The sequence below is a fragment of the Bicyclus anynana genome, chromosome 2, assembly GCF_947172395.1.
Source record: "Bicyclus anynana chromosome 2, ilBicAnyn1.1, whole genome shotgun sequence".
Lineage (NCBI taxonomy): Eukaryota > Metazoa > Arthropoda > Insecta > Lepidoptera > Nymphalidae > Bicyclus > Bicyclus anynana.
Genome location: NC_069084.1, coordinates 13,481,078 through 13,494,251, shown reverse-complemented (window position 1 = coordinate 13,494,251; position 13,174 = coordinate 13,481,078). Strand labels below are relative to the sequence as shown.

The 13,174-nt window shown below is 37.3% G+C and overlaps 2 protein-coding genes across 4 annotated transcripts in view; one reads left to right on the top strand and one right to left on the bottom strand.

Annotated features, from left to right (window-relative positions):
• Positions 1 to 6,714, top strand: part of LOC112050572 (sister chromatid cohesion protein PDS5 homolog B) — a 31,158-nt gene extending 24,444 nt beyond the window's left edge. For both annotated transcript variants that reach the window (XM_052889068.1, XM_052889065.1), the window contains exons 17-19: positions 448 to 612; positions 1,240 to 1,344; positions 2,603 to 6,714. In XM_052889068.1, the coding sequence (XP_052745028.1) occupies positions 448 to 612; positions 1,240 to 1,344; positions 2,603 to 2,704 (372 nt within the window). In that variant the 3' untranslated portion in view covers positions 2,705 to 6,714. The remainder of the gene's footprint in view (positions 1 to 447; positions 613 to 1,239; positions 1,345 to 2,602) is intronic.
• Positions 6,715 to 7,407: 693 nt separating this feature from the next.
• LOC112050571 (uncharacterized) lies at positions 7,408 to 11,855 on the bottom strand. 2 transcript variants are annotated; one of them, XM_052889051.1, is made up of 6 exons: positions 11,550 to 11,853; positions 10,844 to 11,025; positions 10,542 to 10,639; positions 9,848 to 10,015; positions 8,693 to 8,811; positions 7,422 to 8,127 (listed from the first exon to the last, which is right to left on the bottom strand). In XM_052889051.1, the coding sequence occupies exons 1-6, from the start codon at positions 11,702 to 11,704 to the stop codon at positions 7,962 to 7,964; spliced, it is 888 nt and encodes a 295-aa protein (XP_052745011.1). In that variant the 5' UTR covers positions 11,705 to 11,853; the 3' UTR covers positions 7,422 to 7,961. The 2 variants fall into 2 exon arrangements, with proteins under 2 accessions (XP_052745016.1, XP_052745011.1); XM_052889056.1 differs by lacking the exon at positions 9,848 to 10,015 and having other exon boundaries at positions 7,408 to 8,127; positions 11,550 to 11,855.
• Between the last annotated feature and the right edge of the window lie 1,319 nt (positions 11,856 to 13,174).

The following is a 13,174-nucleotide window of genomic DNA, read 5'->3' as shown; positions in this document are numbered from 1 at the left end:
GTTTGGTTAAATTCACACTTGCGCCGCAACGATTCGGATATCTCCGCTCGAAACTGGTTTAAACCGGCGCCAACTATTTTGAAAACTACCTCTTTGATTGGGCCTTTGGTGGCCACAACCCTTGCTTAATGTCTAACAATTTATATGGCGTATAGAGTTTAAAAATATGTAATCGTACAGAATTAGTAAATACTGATTCACGGTTGTCAGAGTATATGGTAATAATGTTTCACTTTTGTAGCTTTCACTAACAGATGTTAATGATAATGACACCAAATTTACATCCCAATATTAATAAGCATCATAATCACTACCAAGTTCCCACCATCTCAGCCATGGGAAGTTGCTATTTATACCGACAATTTCATAGTCGAAAGAAAGTCAACTTTTGTATACGAGTGACTCAGGATGAGTGAATAGGTTGATGCAACTACCTATATTTTGCAGAAACTATGGGCAACCTGCGACCTGGCGATGTCGGTGATCTGGACGCGCTCCACCACCTTCGAGCTGCGCGACTTCCCGTCGGACGCGCGCATCCCCACCATGTACTTCGCGCCGCAGCCCGACTACTTCGTCAACACGCGCGTCTTCTTACCGCCCGAGCTTCAGGTGACTACTAGAGCGCGGGCACGCGATGCGTTGCGGCGCCGCATCGCAAACATTTCGCCGTATCAGGTGGCATACGAGCGGTGCGGCGCCGCAACGTTGTTGTGTCGCAGAGGCGCCGTATCGACGTTAGACAGTATGGAAATCCTTGTGACGCATAAACAACTGAGCGGTGACGCTCCGACGTCGCAACGCATTCACCCCTCCCCGCCTCGTCTCGGTAGTTGCAAGTCCGGTGCGGCGCCGCAACGTTGGTATGTCGCAAAGGCACCGTATCGACGTTAGACAGTCTGTAAATCCGTGTGATGTATAAACAACTGAGCGGTGCCGCTCCGACGTCGCATCGCATTCACCCCTCCCCGCCTCGTCTCGGTGGTTGCAAGTCCGGTGCGGCTCTTACTTACTGCCAACTTCGAGCTGCGCGACTTCTTTTTCAGCCGATGGGAGTCCAATACTGGACATAGGTCTCTTTTAAGGACTTTCCTCGTATTGGAGCAGCTTAGTAGGTTTACACTTCATATCTTCTCTCATATAAAGAGGTCGAACTGTCTCTGTACGGGGCAATCAAAATAGGCTATCAAAATAGGCTGATGACGGTATGAAATTTAGAAACGAAAATATTTCTTGCAGTTCCAACCGAAGAAACAGCCCGCAGCAGTGACAGAAATAAACTCACGCGGCAAGAAACGGCGCGTCGCTGAAGAAAAAGACTCCACAAACGCCAACGATGTTGAGGTGAGACATTCATATACTAGCGGACACAATAAACGTTGACTTACATTGTAGACCGAGGATGCGCCAACGCGTGAAAATTTAAAACTCTTTCTCTCTCTCTCGTGAAAAGAGGATATTGTCGACCAATAGTGGTTGAGTTTAAAATATCGCTCTCTCTTTCATCCCAACGCAACAAGAGCGATTGTTTTTAATTCGGTTGCTATTACACATTTTCTTGTTTCAAGATATGTAAGAAAGAAAGACAGAAAGAAAAAATCTTTATTACAGCATAATGCCACACAACACAATTTGCTCTTAATATCATATAATGTCGTAGTTAATTATGTCGTAGTGCTATAGATCCCGATAGATAGGCCTGCACATCTTAGGCCTATAGAGGACCCGACAGATATGTCCTGCCTAGTAGGTTTAAGAAGCTTCAACAACATATCTCAAATTCAATTACTTCAAGTAGAATTTTAGTTTACAAGCACTTCTGAAACGTCAGGTTCGTGTGTTTGACTAATAACTCTACTACTGATTCGAAGGGTAGGATCTGCTGAGAAGAACCGACAATAAACTCAAATAAAAAATTAACAGTTTAAAAAACAAAAAAACACGCTTGTTAGAGATATCTTAGATGTCCGCCATATTGGATTTAAGTCACGTGACTATTTTTTTTTATTATTTCATCCATATCATGGGGATGGATTTCAAACAGCCAGTCCGTCATCTTGGGGAGGCCGCCATATTAGATTTGTAATGACGTTTCTTAGTTTGTATGTATTACATCTTTATCATGAATTTTGTGTTTTAATAAATCCTATTATGCATCGTTTCACATTCTACTGTTATATTACCAAAGGATAAGTTATAATAAAATTTACAAATGGGCCCTTTAAATAATCGTCACCAATTTACAGTAATATGTTATTTATTTATTTATTCATTTAAGTTACATTTCCACATGTCATAAATAAAATGTCATAATTATTACAAATGGAACCCTGTGAGGGTGTTGTAACTACAAAGTAAAACTTAACTTAACATAACATAAGATAAGATAAGTAGAGTGGCGGATTTATTGTTTTTCGGTCAAAAAATCATTAATTTTATAATATACTTTTTCAAGCAAAAAGTTTTTTAATGTTAATAAAAACTCATTAATGTTTTCCTTTTCTTAATGTAATTTATTATATATTTTTATGCACATTTTGTGCGGGCCAGTACTGTGCATTTTGTTTGTGTTTTAATGTTGAATTAATGTTGCATTCAACAGCCCTCTGAAGCATCAGACACCCAGATATTACTGCCCTGTCTAGAGCAACCCCCGGAGACAGATCTAGAAGAGCCGCTCGCCAAACGAGTCATGAGCGATTGAAGAGCCCCGAGTCCACAGATACACATGTACGTTCCACAAGGTTTGTGTTTGAACCGTTATCTGTGGTGATGTCTAAATTGTTGTATACTTACTGCCATAGTCTGTGAAAATATATAGGTTTGTTTTTCTGAAACAAATGTTTATTACTTGCAATGCAATGTACTACTTGGTCGAGACACACTGATAGGTAATAGGAAGTGAGTCTTCACTCGCTCGGTCTAGATGTGAAAATATATTTGTTTTATTTTTTAAACTGTTACTTTCAATGCAATGTACTACTTGGTAGAAACAACGGTGCACCTATTGATAGTGAGTTTTTACACATGCGGCTCAGAGGTGAAAAAATATAGGCTTCGTTTTTCGGAAAAAACTCTTTATTACTTGCAATCGAAATTGGTCGAAATAACTGCACCTATAGGTTAAAGTTAAAAATTAGAAATCAACCGCACGGTACAGAGGTGAAAAAATATAAATTTGTTTTTCGGAAAAAATGTTTATTACTTGCAATGCATATATTTATTTATTTTGCTATCAACCGCGAAAAGCCGACGGACCCATGCGACAACGTCACCCAGGTCCGACAAAATACTCTCTACGTACGTTTCACCCCGAAACTAAAAATATTTCATCCGGAGCCTCAGACTAATTAGATAAAGACCTGCCTCGCAAGACATTATTTTTCTGTCAAAGTATATGATCAACGATCTTATGCGATTATAAACACTGTCTTTATAGAATCGATGTTTCATAGTTTACAATCGTGTCCGTCGGTTAAAATCCTCCGTAAGAATTCCTTCTTGTGTAGTTAAATGGTGTACAAAACGAACAAAAACTGCTAGTTTAGTATAAGATATGTATGAAATCTAAGCTCGTTTTCCTTAGAAAATGGCAGAAATTTTGTTCGTGAATTTGGGTGCGATACTAGTCCTTATGTATTTAGTCTGAGTCCGGAGCATCCTCAGGAGATGTTGACTCTACAACGTGCAATGTAACATAACTACTTGACTGAGAAAACAGTACACGGTACAGAAGTACTTTACTAATATCTGAATTCTTGTCTTTGATATCGGATGTACCAAAGATATCTGCTTTCTATAAAATTATCTTCAACCTGTGACAATACATAAATTGTTAAATTTTATACTGCATCAGAATAATGTATAAAAAAATATTAATTATATATTTTTTTGTTTGTTATAATCATGTCTATTTCGCAGTTAGTATTGGTGTAATTAGATATTTGACAGTTGTAAAGTAAAGATATAAAATTACATGGTATTTTTTCGCGTTAACAACTGTCCGCCCGCATATCCCATGATATGCGGGGGACGGGAGGGAAGACTGCGCGGGTGTGAAATCGCGCACACGGGGAAGTGAGGTTCATCAGTCGTGGGTTTTTCATTCATCGCTACACGACCCCGGCCCGCGCGGACCATCGGAGTGTTACGAACGAAGTTGCCAAGCTTTGTTTATTAAATGTGCCACAGCTGAAAAGTGTCACGATTAATTTTTCCATCAAAATGAGCTCGTTCCTGAGACATACGTAACTTCACTTCGTAATGGGTAATTCGCTTATAATGGAAATCATGAAATATTTTTCCTAACAATACTAAATAATCTATTTTTAAAGACTCAAAAGAAGTATAATTTTAAATACATTTTTTAGAATTCGCAGCACTAACTATTTCTAGTAGTTATACACTTAAATTTAACTCTTTAAAAGCCAGGTTTATCCATTTTCAAATAATAACTTCCCGTTCCTAAATCTCATCAGGGTATCATCCAGTCAGTAAATACAATAAATAATAATTAATTTACTACTGCCCACTTCACTTCAAGTGTTACTGCCCTAAATTTGTATTAGATAAGTATTTTTATAATATCAACAATATACACCCACCCTGCATAGCAAACTGTATAGTATAGCATACCTATACTGTCAAACGCTTGTCTACTCGTATACAATTCAGTCAAAGCCAAACAGACTTCGAAAAGTACATAACACTTTATCAATGGTTTTGTTTATCTACGAATGTCTATATTGTCTAATGTCGCTTTCCTCTGTCGTTTGCGGTGCGGTTTGTCTATAGGTCTTTTTATTGGATTTACGATACGGCTATTCAGTAATGATGTTTTTACAACTCGATACTGTGAGTCTCGAATTTTGTTTCTTTTTCTAACACGATACTATAGATAGAGAGAAATAGAGACGAATTGAAACTCACACTGTCGAGCTATAAAACATCGTTACAGAATAGTGCCAATATTCGAATTCGTCACCTTTTTACGATTTCAACGTATTTCGTAGGTAATATTCGATATTGTTCATACATACATGACGTGAAAAAAATGGCGGGAATGCTATTTGTATAAAGAGAAGAGAGAAGTATTTGAGACGATTTTGACATAGTACGATTGTCTACAAAACTGGTCCAAAATCATAATAGATTTTGTATTAAATACTGATAGAAAATCAGCAAAAACTATTTTGATTTAATTTTTTAGTATATTATGTACCATCGTGAGCATTAACATGAACTATTGTTGTTTACGATATTAGTATTTAAAATATAAGACATGGCAGATTATATTTAAACTCATGCACCATTAAAAACAAGATTTATTGTGTAATATTTTGATGTTACGATGATGGTTTATAAATTATGTTGAATTTAGTAAAATTAAATGCTATCGATGTCAATGGAATTTTCTTTTTTCATATTAAAAAAAAATTGTTTGACCAGAAAAATTAAAAAAAAAACTGTATTGAATTAGGGGCGTCACAGATACTTTTTGCAGTATGTGCATAGAAGAGGATAGTTGCATTTTTTATTTAGGTGATGATTTATATTTTTTTGGTCAGGCAATATACACCAAATTAGTTGTTTTTTTAATGTTATTCACCTGATTTCCGGTAACTTCTATAATTATATATAATTATAAGTTAAGTTCGTCTTGATAACCATCGTCTCGGTGATCCATTTGATTAGTAAGGAGAACAGTGTATTATAGAATTTGATTGTAAGTTAATTATACCAACAATGTTTGTTCGCTGTTTTTAATTTTAATTTAATTTCGACTGGTCGATTATTTTATAATTTTTTTTTATATAATATTAAGTAATGCGGCCGCTCGGGCCTCAGAGGGATATAAAACTTGAAAACTATGAATACACATGACTCGCATTGGAGTTTATGTCATTTGTTTTTACATTTAAAAAAAAATACATTGCTAAGCGTAATCAACTCGTTATGTTGCCATGTGTAATCAATATTTTTTTTTCATTCGAAGCTTGTTCGGCATTTTTTTTTTATAATTAATGACACAAATTAGGTTCATAAAACGTTTGTGGACATCGAGTCTGTTATTTTTTTTTTATAAAAAATATTAAGTGTGTTTTTTTTAATTTATCTATGGTCCGTAACTAAAAACCTGTGTTGGGTTTGATATTGTTCGTGTAATTTGTAGATTTTTTTCTTTATTTACCTATTTTGCAGATATTCTGCAATATTTCGTATTTCATGTCCACTTAATTGAGGAAATACTAATTATTTCGGCCTTAGCTCTTTCACTAAAAAAAAAAATTGTGTTGTATCCATATTTACGATACTTCATTATAGGTTTTCTGAATCGCCAATTGAGTGACTTATTTATCAGTGATACATTTTTTTTTAATTCACACTATACTATCCTAAGTAAATCACTCCATCCTAAGTTCCTAAGCAACAAGTAGTGAGTAATGTTAATTATAAGTTTTTATTATTTTTAAATTATTTTCCGCAATAGTTCCTTATCCATGTTACTTCAAACTAACCTCCTTATTCGGTGTCCGCAAACAGTTAATAATAGCTTGTGATAAGTATTTTTTTTTTAATTGGTTTGTGTCGTTGAATTTGATTGTAAGTGTACCAAATACATGGACGGGCCCGTGTCGGCGCGCGGCACCGGCCGGTGCGCGCAGTGATGATTCTCTGTAGTTATGTATTAAAATAAATAATGAATACATTTAATGGTTTGTTTCAATTGAGTGCCCTAATTTTCCTTCTGCACTGAGAAAAATTAGCTACTTACGTAATGAGCTTGCTGATTACTACGTTTACGGTTGCGTACGTAAAATAGATGTGGGATACTTAGTACACTCAATACTTACCGTATACTGAGTGCTTAGAAGCAACACTATGTCACTTAAGAACCTTGCAAATTACAACTTACTACGGGTACATCATACGTAACGTATAGGTAATAGTAAATAATGGCGCTTACGGTGCCGTTTAGAAGCAACGCCATGTTACTATGCGCTTAATGGTGTTACAAAGGATGTGGTGCAGCATACGTAAAATAGATGCCGTATACTTAGTAATAAAGCAGTTTACTGTACCGTTTAGAAGCAACACCATGTTACTAGATGCTTAATGGTGTTACATAGGATGTGCTGCAGCATACGTAAAATAGATGCCGTATACTTAGTAATAGAGCAGCTTACTGTACCGTTTAGAAGCAACACCATGTTACTAGGAGTTTAATGGTGTTACAAAGGATGTAGTGCAGCATACGTAAAATAGATGCCGTATACTTAGTAATAGAGCAGCTTACTGTGCCGTTTAGAAGCAACATCATGTTACTAGGAGTTTAATGGTGTTACAAAGGATGTGGTGCAGCATACGTAAAATAGATGCCGTATACTTATTAATAGAGCAGCTTACTGTACCGTGTTTAGAAGCAACACCATGTTACTAGGAGTTTAATGGTGTTACAAAGGATGTGGTGCAGCATACGTAAAATAGATGCCGTATACTTAGTAATAGAGCAGCTTACTGTGCCGTTTAGAAGCAACATCATGTTACATAAGTAGCTTGTATACAACATGGTGCCGGTACAAAACTAGTCCAACTAAATTATATAAAAAGATTTGACGGCCTCCGTGGCGCAGTGGTATGTGCGGGGTGATATACAAGACGGAGGTTCTGGGTTCGATCCCCGGCTGGGCTGATTGAGGTTTTCCTAATTGGTCCAGGTCTGGCTGGTGTCGGCCGTGGCTAGTAACCACCCAACCGACAAAGACGTACCGCCAAGCGATTTAGCGTTTCGGTACGATGTGTAGAAACCGGAAGGGGTGTGGATTTTCATCCTCCTCCTAACAAGTTAGCCCGCTTTCATCTTAGATTACATCATCACTTACCATCAGATGAGATTGTAGTCAAGGGCTAACTTGTAAAAGAATAAAAAAAAGATATTCTTTTAAGAAATATATTATTTATTAATCGTGTCTGTAATCTGGTTCGGTGACTTCGTCTGGGTTCTGGACAAGCTCGACATCGTCTCTGATGTGTACCGGCGGTCGAACCACGGGGTCGATGTCCTTCAGTGCTTCTATCAACTCTGCTGTCGTTTTGTAGGACGATATCGTGTGCTTTACGAAGTCCCTGTTTGAGAAGGTAGAAACAATTAGTCTATACAGGGTGCTGGGGATTATTTTCCATAACACCACTTAAAGGAGCCGAACTGCATTACTAATATTTTTTATTATTTACTCCGAAAATATCCTTTTTTGAACACATGTTCTTTGAACATTTTTAAAGAATATAACCCCAGAGCTATGGGAAATACTCTCCAGCATCCTGTATAGTTAATATGTTGTATGTTGTAGTTTTAGTATAATAGGTAAATTAGTAGACCACTTTTTTATATAATTATGTTACGTGAAAAGGGCGAGAAATGGGAAAAAAGGATTTCAGAATGCTATACTAGGGATGGTAAAAGAAATATAGGCAGGTGAAACGTTGAGACGATTTCAAGAAACTCTTGAATGTCGCAAGGGACAGAGAAAAGAAGATATAGAGAGGAGATCGATAAGGGACGCCTATGGCGAAGGACATCCTACTAAATAATTACTAATTATGCATAAAAGTACACCTAGATTTAAATGTAACCAATGTTTCTCCTACTTAATATTTATTTTTTAATTATAAGTATAGGTATCTACTTTACCTAAAGTAAAACGCCTTTACAAATACAGCGGGTTGAGTGGGATGTCCGCAGCGCTCGGGCCCGAAGCTCATCACTCCCATCAGTCGGTTGTATTGTACCGCGGGAGCGCCCGCATCGAACTAGGTAATTAAGAGTGTGCAATATGTAATTTGGTGGTTACGAATGGTTCTGGATCTCAGATTCTGGAAAAGTTAGGAGCCTGATATTTGGGTAAATAATATTTCAAAGTGTTAGATTAGTTATGACTATACAAAATACACAATTTGTAAAACTTTTCTCGATAGTTTATTTTTTTGAAAAATACATGTTTTGCTCACATTTTGCTTTCAATTTCAGGAAAAGCAAACTTATTTTCTTAAATTTTTGTTTTGTATAGAAAATTAGGTATCTTGAACATGGCCATTTTGTTTTTCGTTATGTTGTTTAATTTACTTGCAATTAGGTAAAAATGGTTTAGGCGTTCACGTCATAAAATTTGCGTCGCGCGTCAATCGCTCCGTGCTTTTCACTCACGTGAAAGTCATAATTCGGCGTCTCGTTAGCGCTTCGAATTTTATCCATATCGTACCGACGCGCTACGCGCTCTTAAACATCATGAATTAACGCTTCACCAAGGTGAGGTTGCCCTATCTGTCTCCTTCTAGGAGTGATGATGGAACTCGGAAATACTACGTCGCTCCAATGCGGCGTCTTGGTACCTGTAATCTCCAACCATCGAAAAATAGTGCGTGTAGCACGAAGCGTAGCTCATGGGCAAAGTATAAATTCTCCGTCTATGGCGTAGTTATACATACGTCCAGGGACTGTCAATCAAAAGTCGCCAGTACGCGTTGTTAGGTCATATTTTTTTAAAGCAATTAGTGACGGACCAAGCAGATATTCCATTCCGCCTGTTAGGTCGGGAACCATCGTCTATAAGCTGAGCAAAATTTCGCAACTCGCAAGGCATGCAAGAAATGCGTCCTACAATGTGCCAGAGTCTACCAGAGTAAGTGATAAATCTCTTGTATTTACCATAATGCATCGGCAACCGTGCCATTCAGGCTAGAACATAAATTTGGCAGCAGAATAGAAAGAAGCGTGATGGTGGAAGGTGCCTACCTACTTCCTCGGATGAGCTCTTGTCACAAAAGAGCCTACTACTACAAAGCTTACCAAACACGCATCTCTGATGCCCTCCCGCAAGGAGGCGCAGAAGAAGTCGGGCGTGAACTGGAAGCCGCTGACAAGTTGGTACGCGTCACTGCAGTAACCTCGCGTACGCACTTTCAGCCGCGCAGACATCAGATCCGGCGTGTGGTCTCTAAAAGCTGTGTCTGATCCCTGGATGGGAATACAATGATGTATAATAGGTATGCGCCAAACCTCGAGTCTGCCCAGAGTCCGAAAACGTATCCCAGCGGAGATTTATGAGATAATTTCGGCGCGACGTAATGTCAGGATGTACAAAATAGAACTAATGTGATACACACGCCTATCATCCACACCGCTTAACCAAATGAGTGCCTATTTTGGATAAGTGTCAGTGTTGTGTGGTGTTGTCGAAGACCAATTATTTTTTTATTTAATAGGCTAAGCATCGCCAAATTGCCTTTATTAAAAGGAGGCCAAGCATAGATATAGGTACTTGGCTTTTACGAGTACCTAACGCCACAGAATTAAAGTGCCTTATTGCCGAGCTATTTCGAATGACTAATGTATAGAGGATATTCCTTAACCAATCACCCAAATTAACGAATAATATGATACCATCATAGAAGCATCCGCTTTCGGTATATCTGGTGGCATAGCGTATGGACCTCAAGTAAGTACTTATTAATAAATTTCATTGCAATGAAAATATAATTACTCGTGTAGCTCCCCACCCAGCAACGACCACGAAGCTCTGAGCGTAAGGCTCCGTCATTCCATCGTAGATCTTGATCAAATTGATGTGCTGCTGGAATTCTGTATTATGGAGATCGTGGATGTTAAATAAATAAAACAGAAGTTAGCTAATATAGTTTGAGATGACCTCGACTGACCTTTGTGATTTTATGAAAGCTGGACATTTGTTAGTTAAGCTTTATCTAGCTTATTAAAGTATTATCTAGCTTAATTTAGGCGTCGACCGAATCATTTTGATTTGTTGTTGGTAGGTAGGTACATTACCCAAGTTCTCAGATAGTTTCAACAGTGCAATATCTGCATGCGGCACTGGCTCCTCTTCGAATTTAGGATGTCTGACAGCTCCGGCGACGTCGACCAGTTCTCCCCCCTCGTGAGGGTGCGCGCTACCCACACGGACTTTTACATACTTTCCTAGGGTTTTCATTGGCGCTACGTGAAGCACGCTAGAATCGATATAAATGTTTTTAAGGGTTTAAATGGTTGGCTCAAAACTTATATTTTTTGGATATTTATACAACGAAAGCCTGTGGTAGCCAGACCGTTGTGATTTTTTTTAAAGCTGGAAACGATAATTCCTAAATTGGGCCCCCTCTTCACTTCTTCAGACCGATACAGAAATGCCTTAGTTCCATAGATAACACTGAACACGTACAACTTTGATTAACTCTAGTGTAAATGGAGGAAATAGCCAAAGAAAGAGCACGCTTGCCTCGTTATCAACCCATATTCGGTTCGCTGATGAGCTCGAGTCTCCTCACAGTATTAGAAGGGCTAGGCCAATAGTCCTCCACGCTAACCCAATGCGGATTGTCAGACTTCACATACCTACGTAGAGAATTAAGAAAACTCTCAGGTATGCAGGTTTCCTCACGATGTTTTTCCTTCACCATTTGAGACACGTGATAATTATTTTTTTAAAAAGCGCTTGCCTATCAGAAGAATATTACGAATATCTGAGGAAACTTACTAGTTCAAACAATGTGCAGCTGTGAGCACCCAGTTCACATCAACTATAGCGCCAGCGCACCAGAGTCTTCCGTTTATGATGATGGCAGCTACGTAGGGGTAGTTCTTGGTGTCAGTGGTGTTGCCCCCACGGATCCGCAAGCTTTCCTTATTCATATTCAGAAGATGATCGTTCCGGATTCTTAAAGCTTTTTTGTCGTTATGGTGTCTGCGTCTAGTGTTCACTGGACTTTGCTGTGGCTCCGCGTAGTCTACGTTCACTTTGAATTTAACTAGCAAATGAAAATATATCTATCTATAATTCTAAACTATTAATAAAACTTTACCATGTCAAATTCTGTACATTGAAGATATTTTGAATTTATTTTGTTGGAGGGTATTATATAATAGATATTGTAGACAAAAATATTTTTTTTAATTTCTGATACTACTGAAATAATTCAAATGAAATTTGGCACGATTTGAGACCATAATACGTAGCAGACTATAGGATATTTTTTGTCGCAAAAATAAAATCAGAAAGGGATAAAACAGGGGTTGAAAATTTGCACGGAAAGTCGTTCATTTTTCAAGTAACATTTGTAAAAATTAGTATGTGTAACACCCGAAAAATACTAAAAATAATGTCATTAAGATTTTGATTTCTGTGCCTGGTTTGATAAGACACTGAGCTCGGTGTCAGTGAAACTAGCCACAAGTCAAGCCACAAAAGATAAGTATTTTTGGCACTTTGTCTTACCTACTGATGCGCTGTTATCAGCAGTGTTTGTGAAGACAAAATTTAAATTAAAACAAAAATAAGCAATTCTAATCAGAATCATTGTTTTCAGTAACTAATGTTACCATACAACTGGTGTTTTTGTTCCTCTATAGCGTATAGGAAGTTCAGTTTATTTAAATGGCACAAAATAATATAGTTTTATGGTCATTGACGATAAGGTTTTATGGAGTTTCTGGTACATTTCTACAGTTTATTTTACAACTATGGATCAACCATTTCTACAAAGTTTTGGTGTAAGGAATTTATTTTTGAGAATTGAACCAAGAACATGCCCTTCTACAATCTCATTTTATTTATTATAACAAATCTTTATTAAGAGTTTATTGGAGCATATAGGTAATAGTGTATTCCATTTTCGTGCTTGGGATTTGTCTCAATAGGTATATAGAAAAAAACGAAAAATTTGTTCTTTTAAATTAATTTGCGACATTTTCGAATTGGCAAAAGGCAAAAGGCAATGCATTGTCAAAAGGCGATGCATTGTCCAGCAATTAACTAGATACTTTAATTTGTTTAAGTTTAATTACAAAAGTTCTTTCTAGACGTAAAGTACCTACCTACATCTTTATCCAGGTAGAGCTTATAAAGCACAACAAAAAAGTAACTCTTCAGTCAAAATTCGTAGCTGAACAGAGAACCGAGTTATTTTAAAAAAAAAACTGAATCAACCCTTTTTCAAGATATAGGAGAATCTTGGTCAAAAATTTGAAGCTAAGCTTTTCTAGGCCCCCACCTCACGTCATATCCAAAATTCAGTTTTCTCAGTCCATTTGTATTTTCAAGCCAGATTTTTCGACATACCTACCTATATATTAATGATAGTATTAAACATTATTTAGCGTGGC

Bases quoted from the DNA above. Each gene is read 5' to 3' on its own strand.
- LOC112050571 (XM_052889051.1), bottom strand. From the start codon at position 11,704: ATGAATAAGGAAAGCTTGCGGATCCGTGGGGGCAACACCACTGACACC. The intron at 11,026-11,549 runs GTAAGTTTCCTC...TATCGATTCTAG, and splicing joins GCTGCACATTGTTTGAACTA to CGTGCTTCACGTAGCGCCAA. The intron at 8,128-8,692 runs GTAAAGTAGATA...CTTCTCAAACAG, and splicing joins GTAAAGGCGTTTTACTTTAG to GGACTTCGTAAAGCACACGA.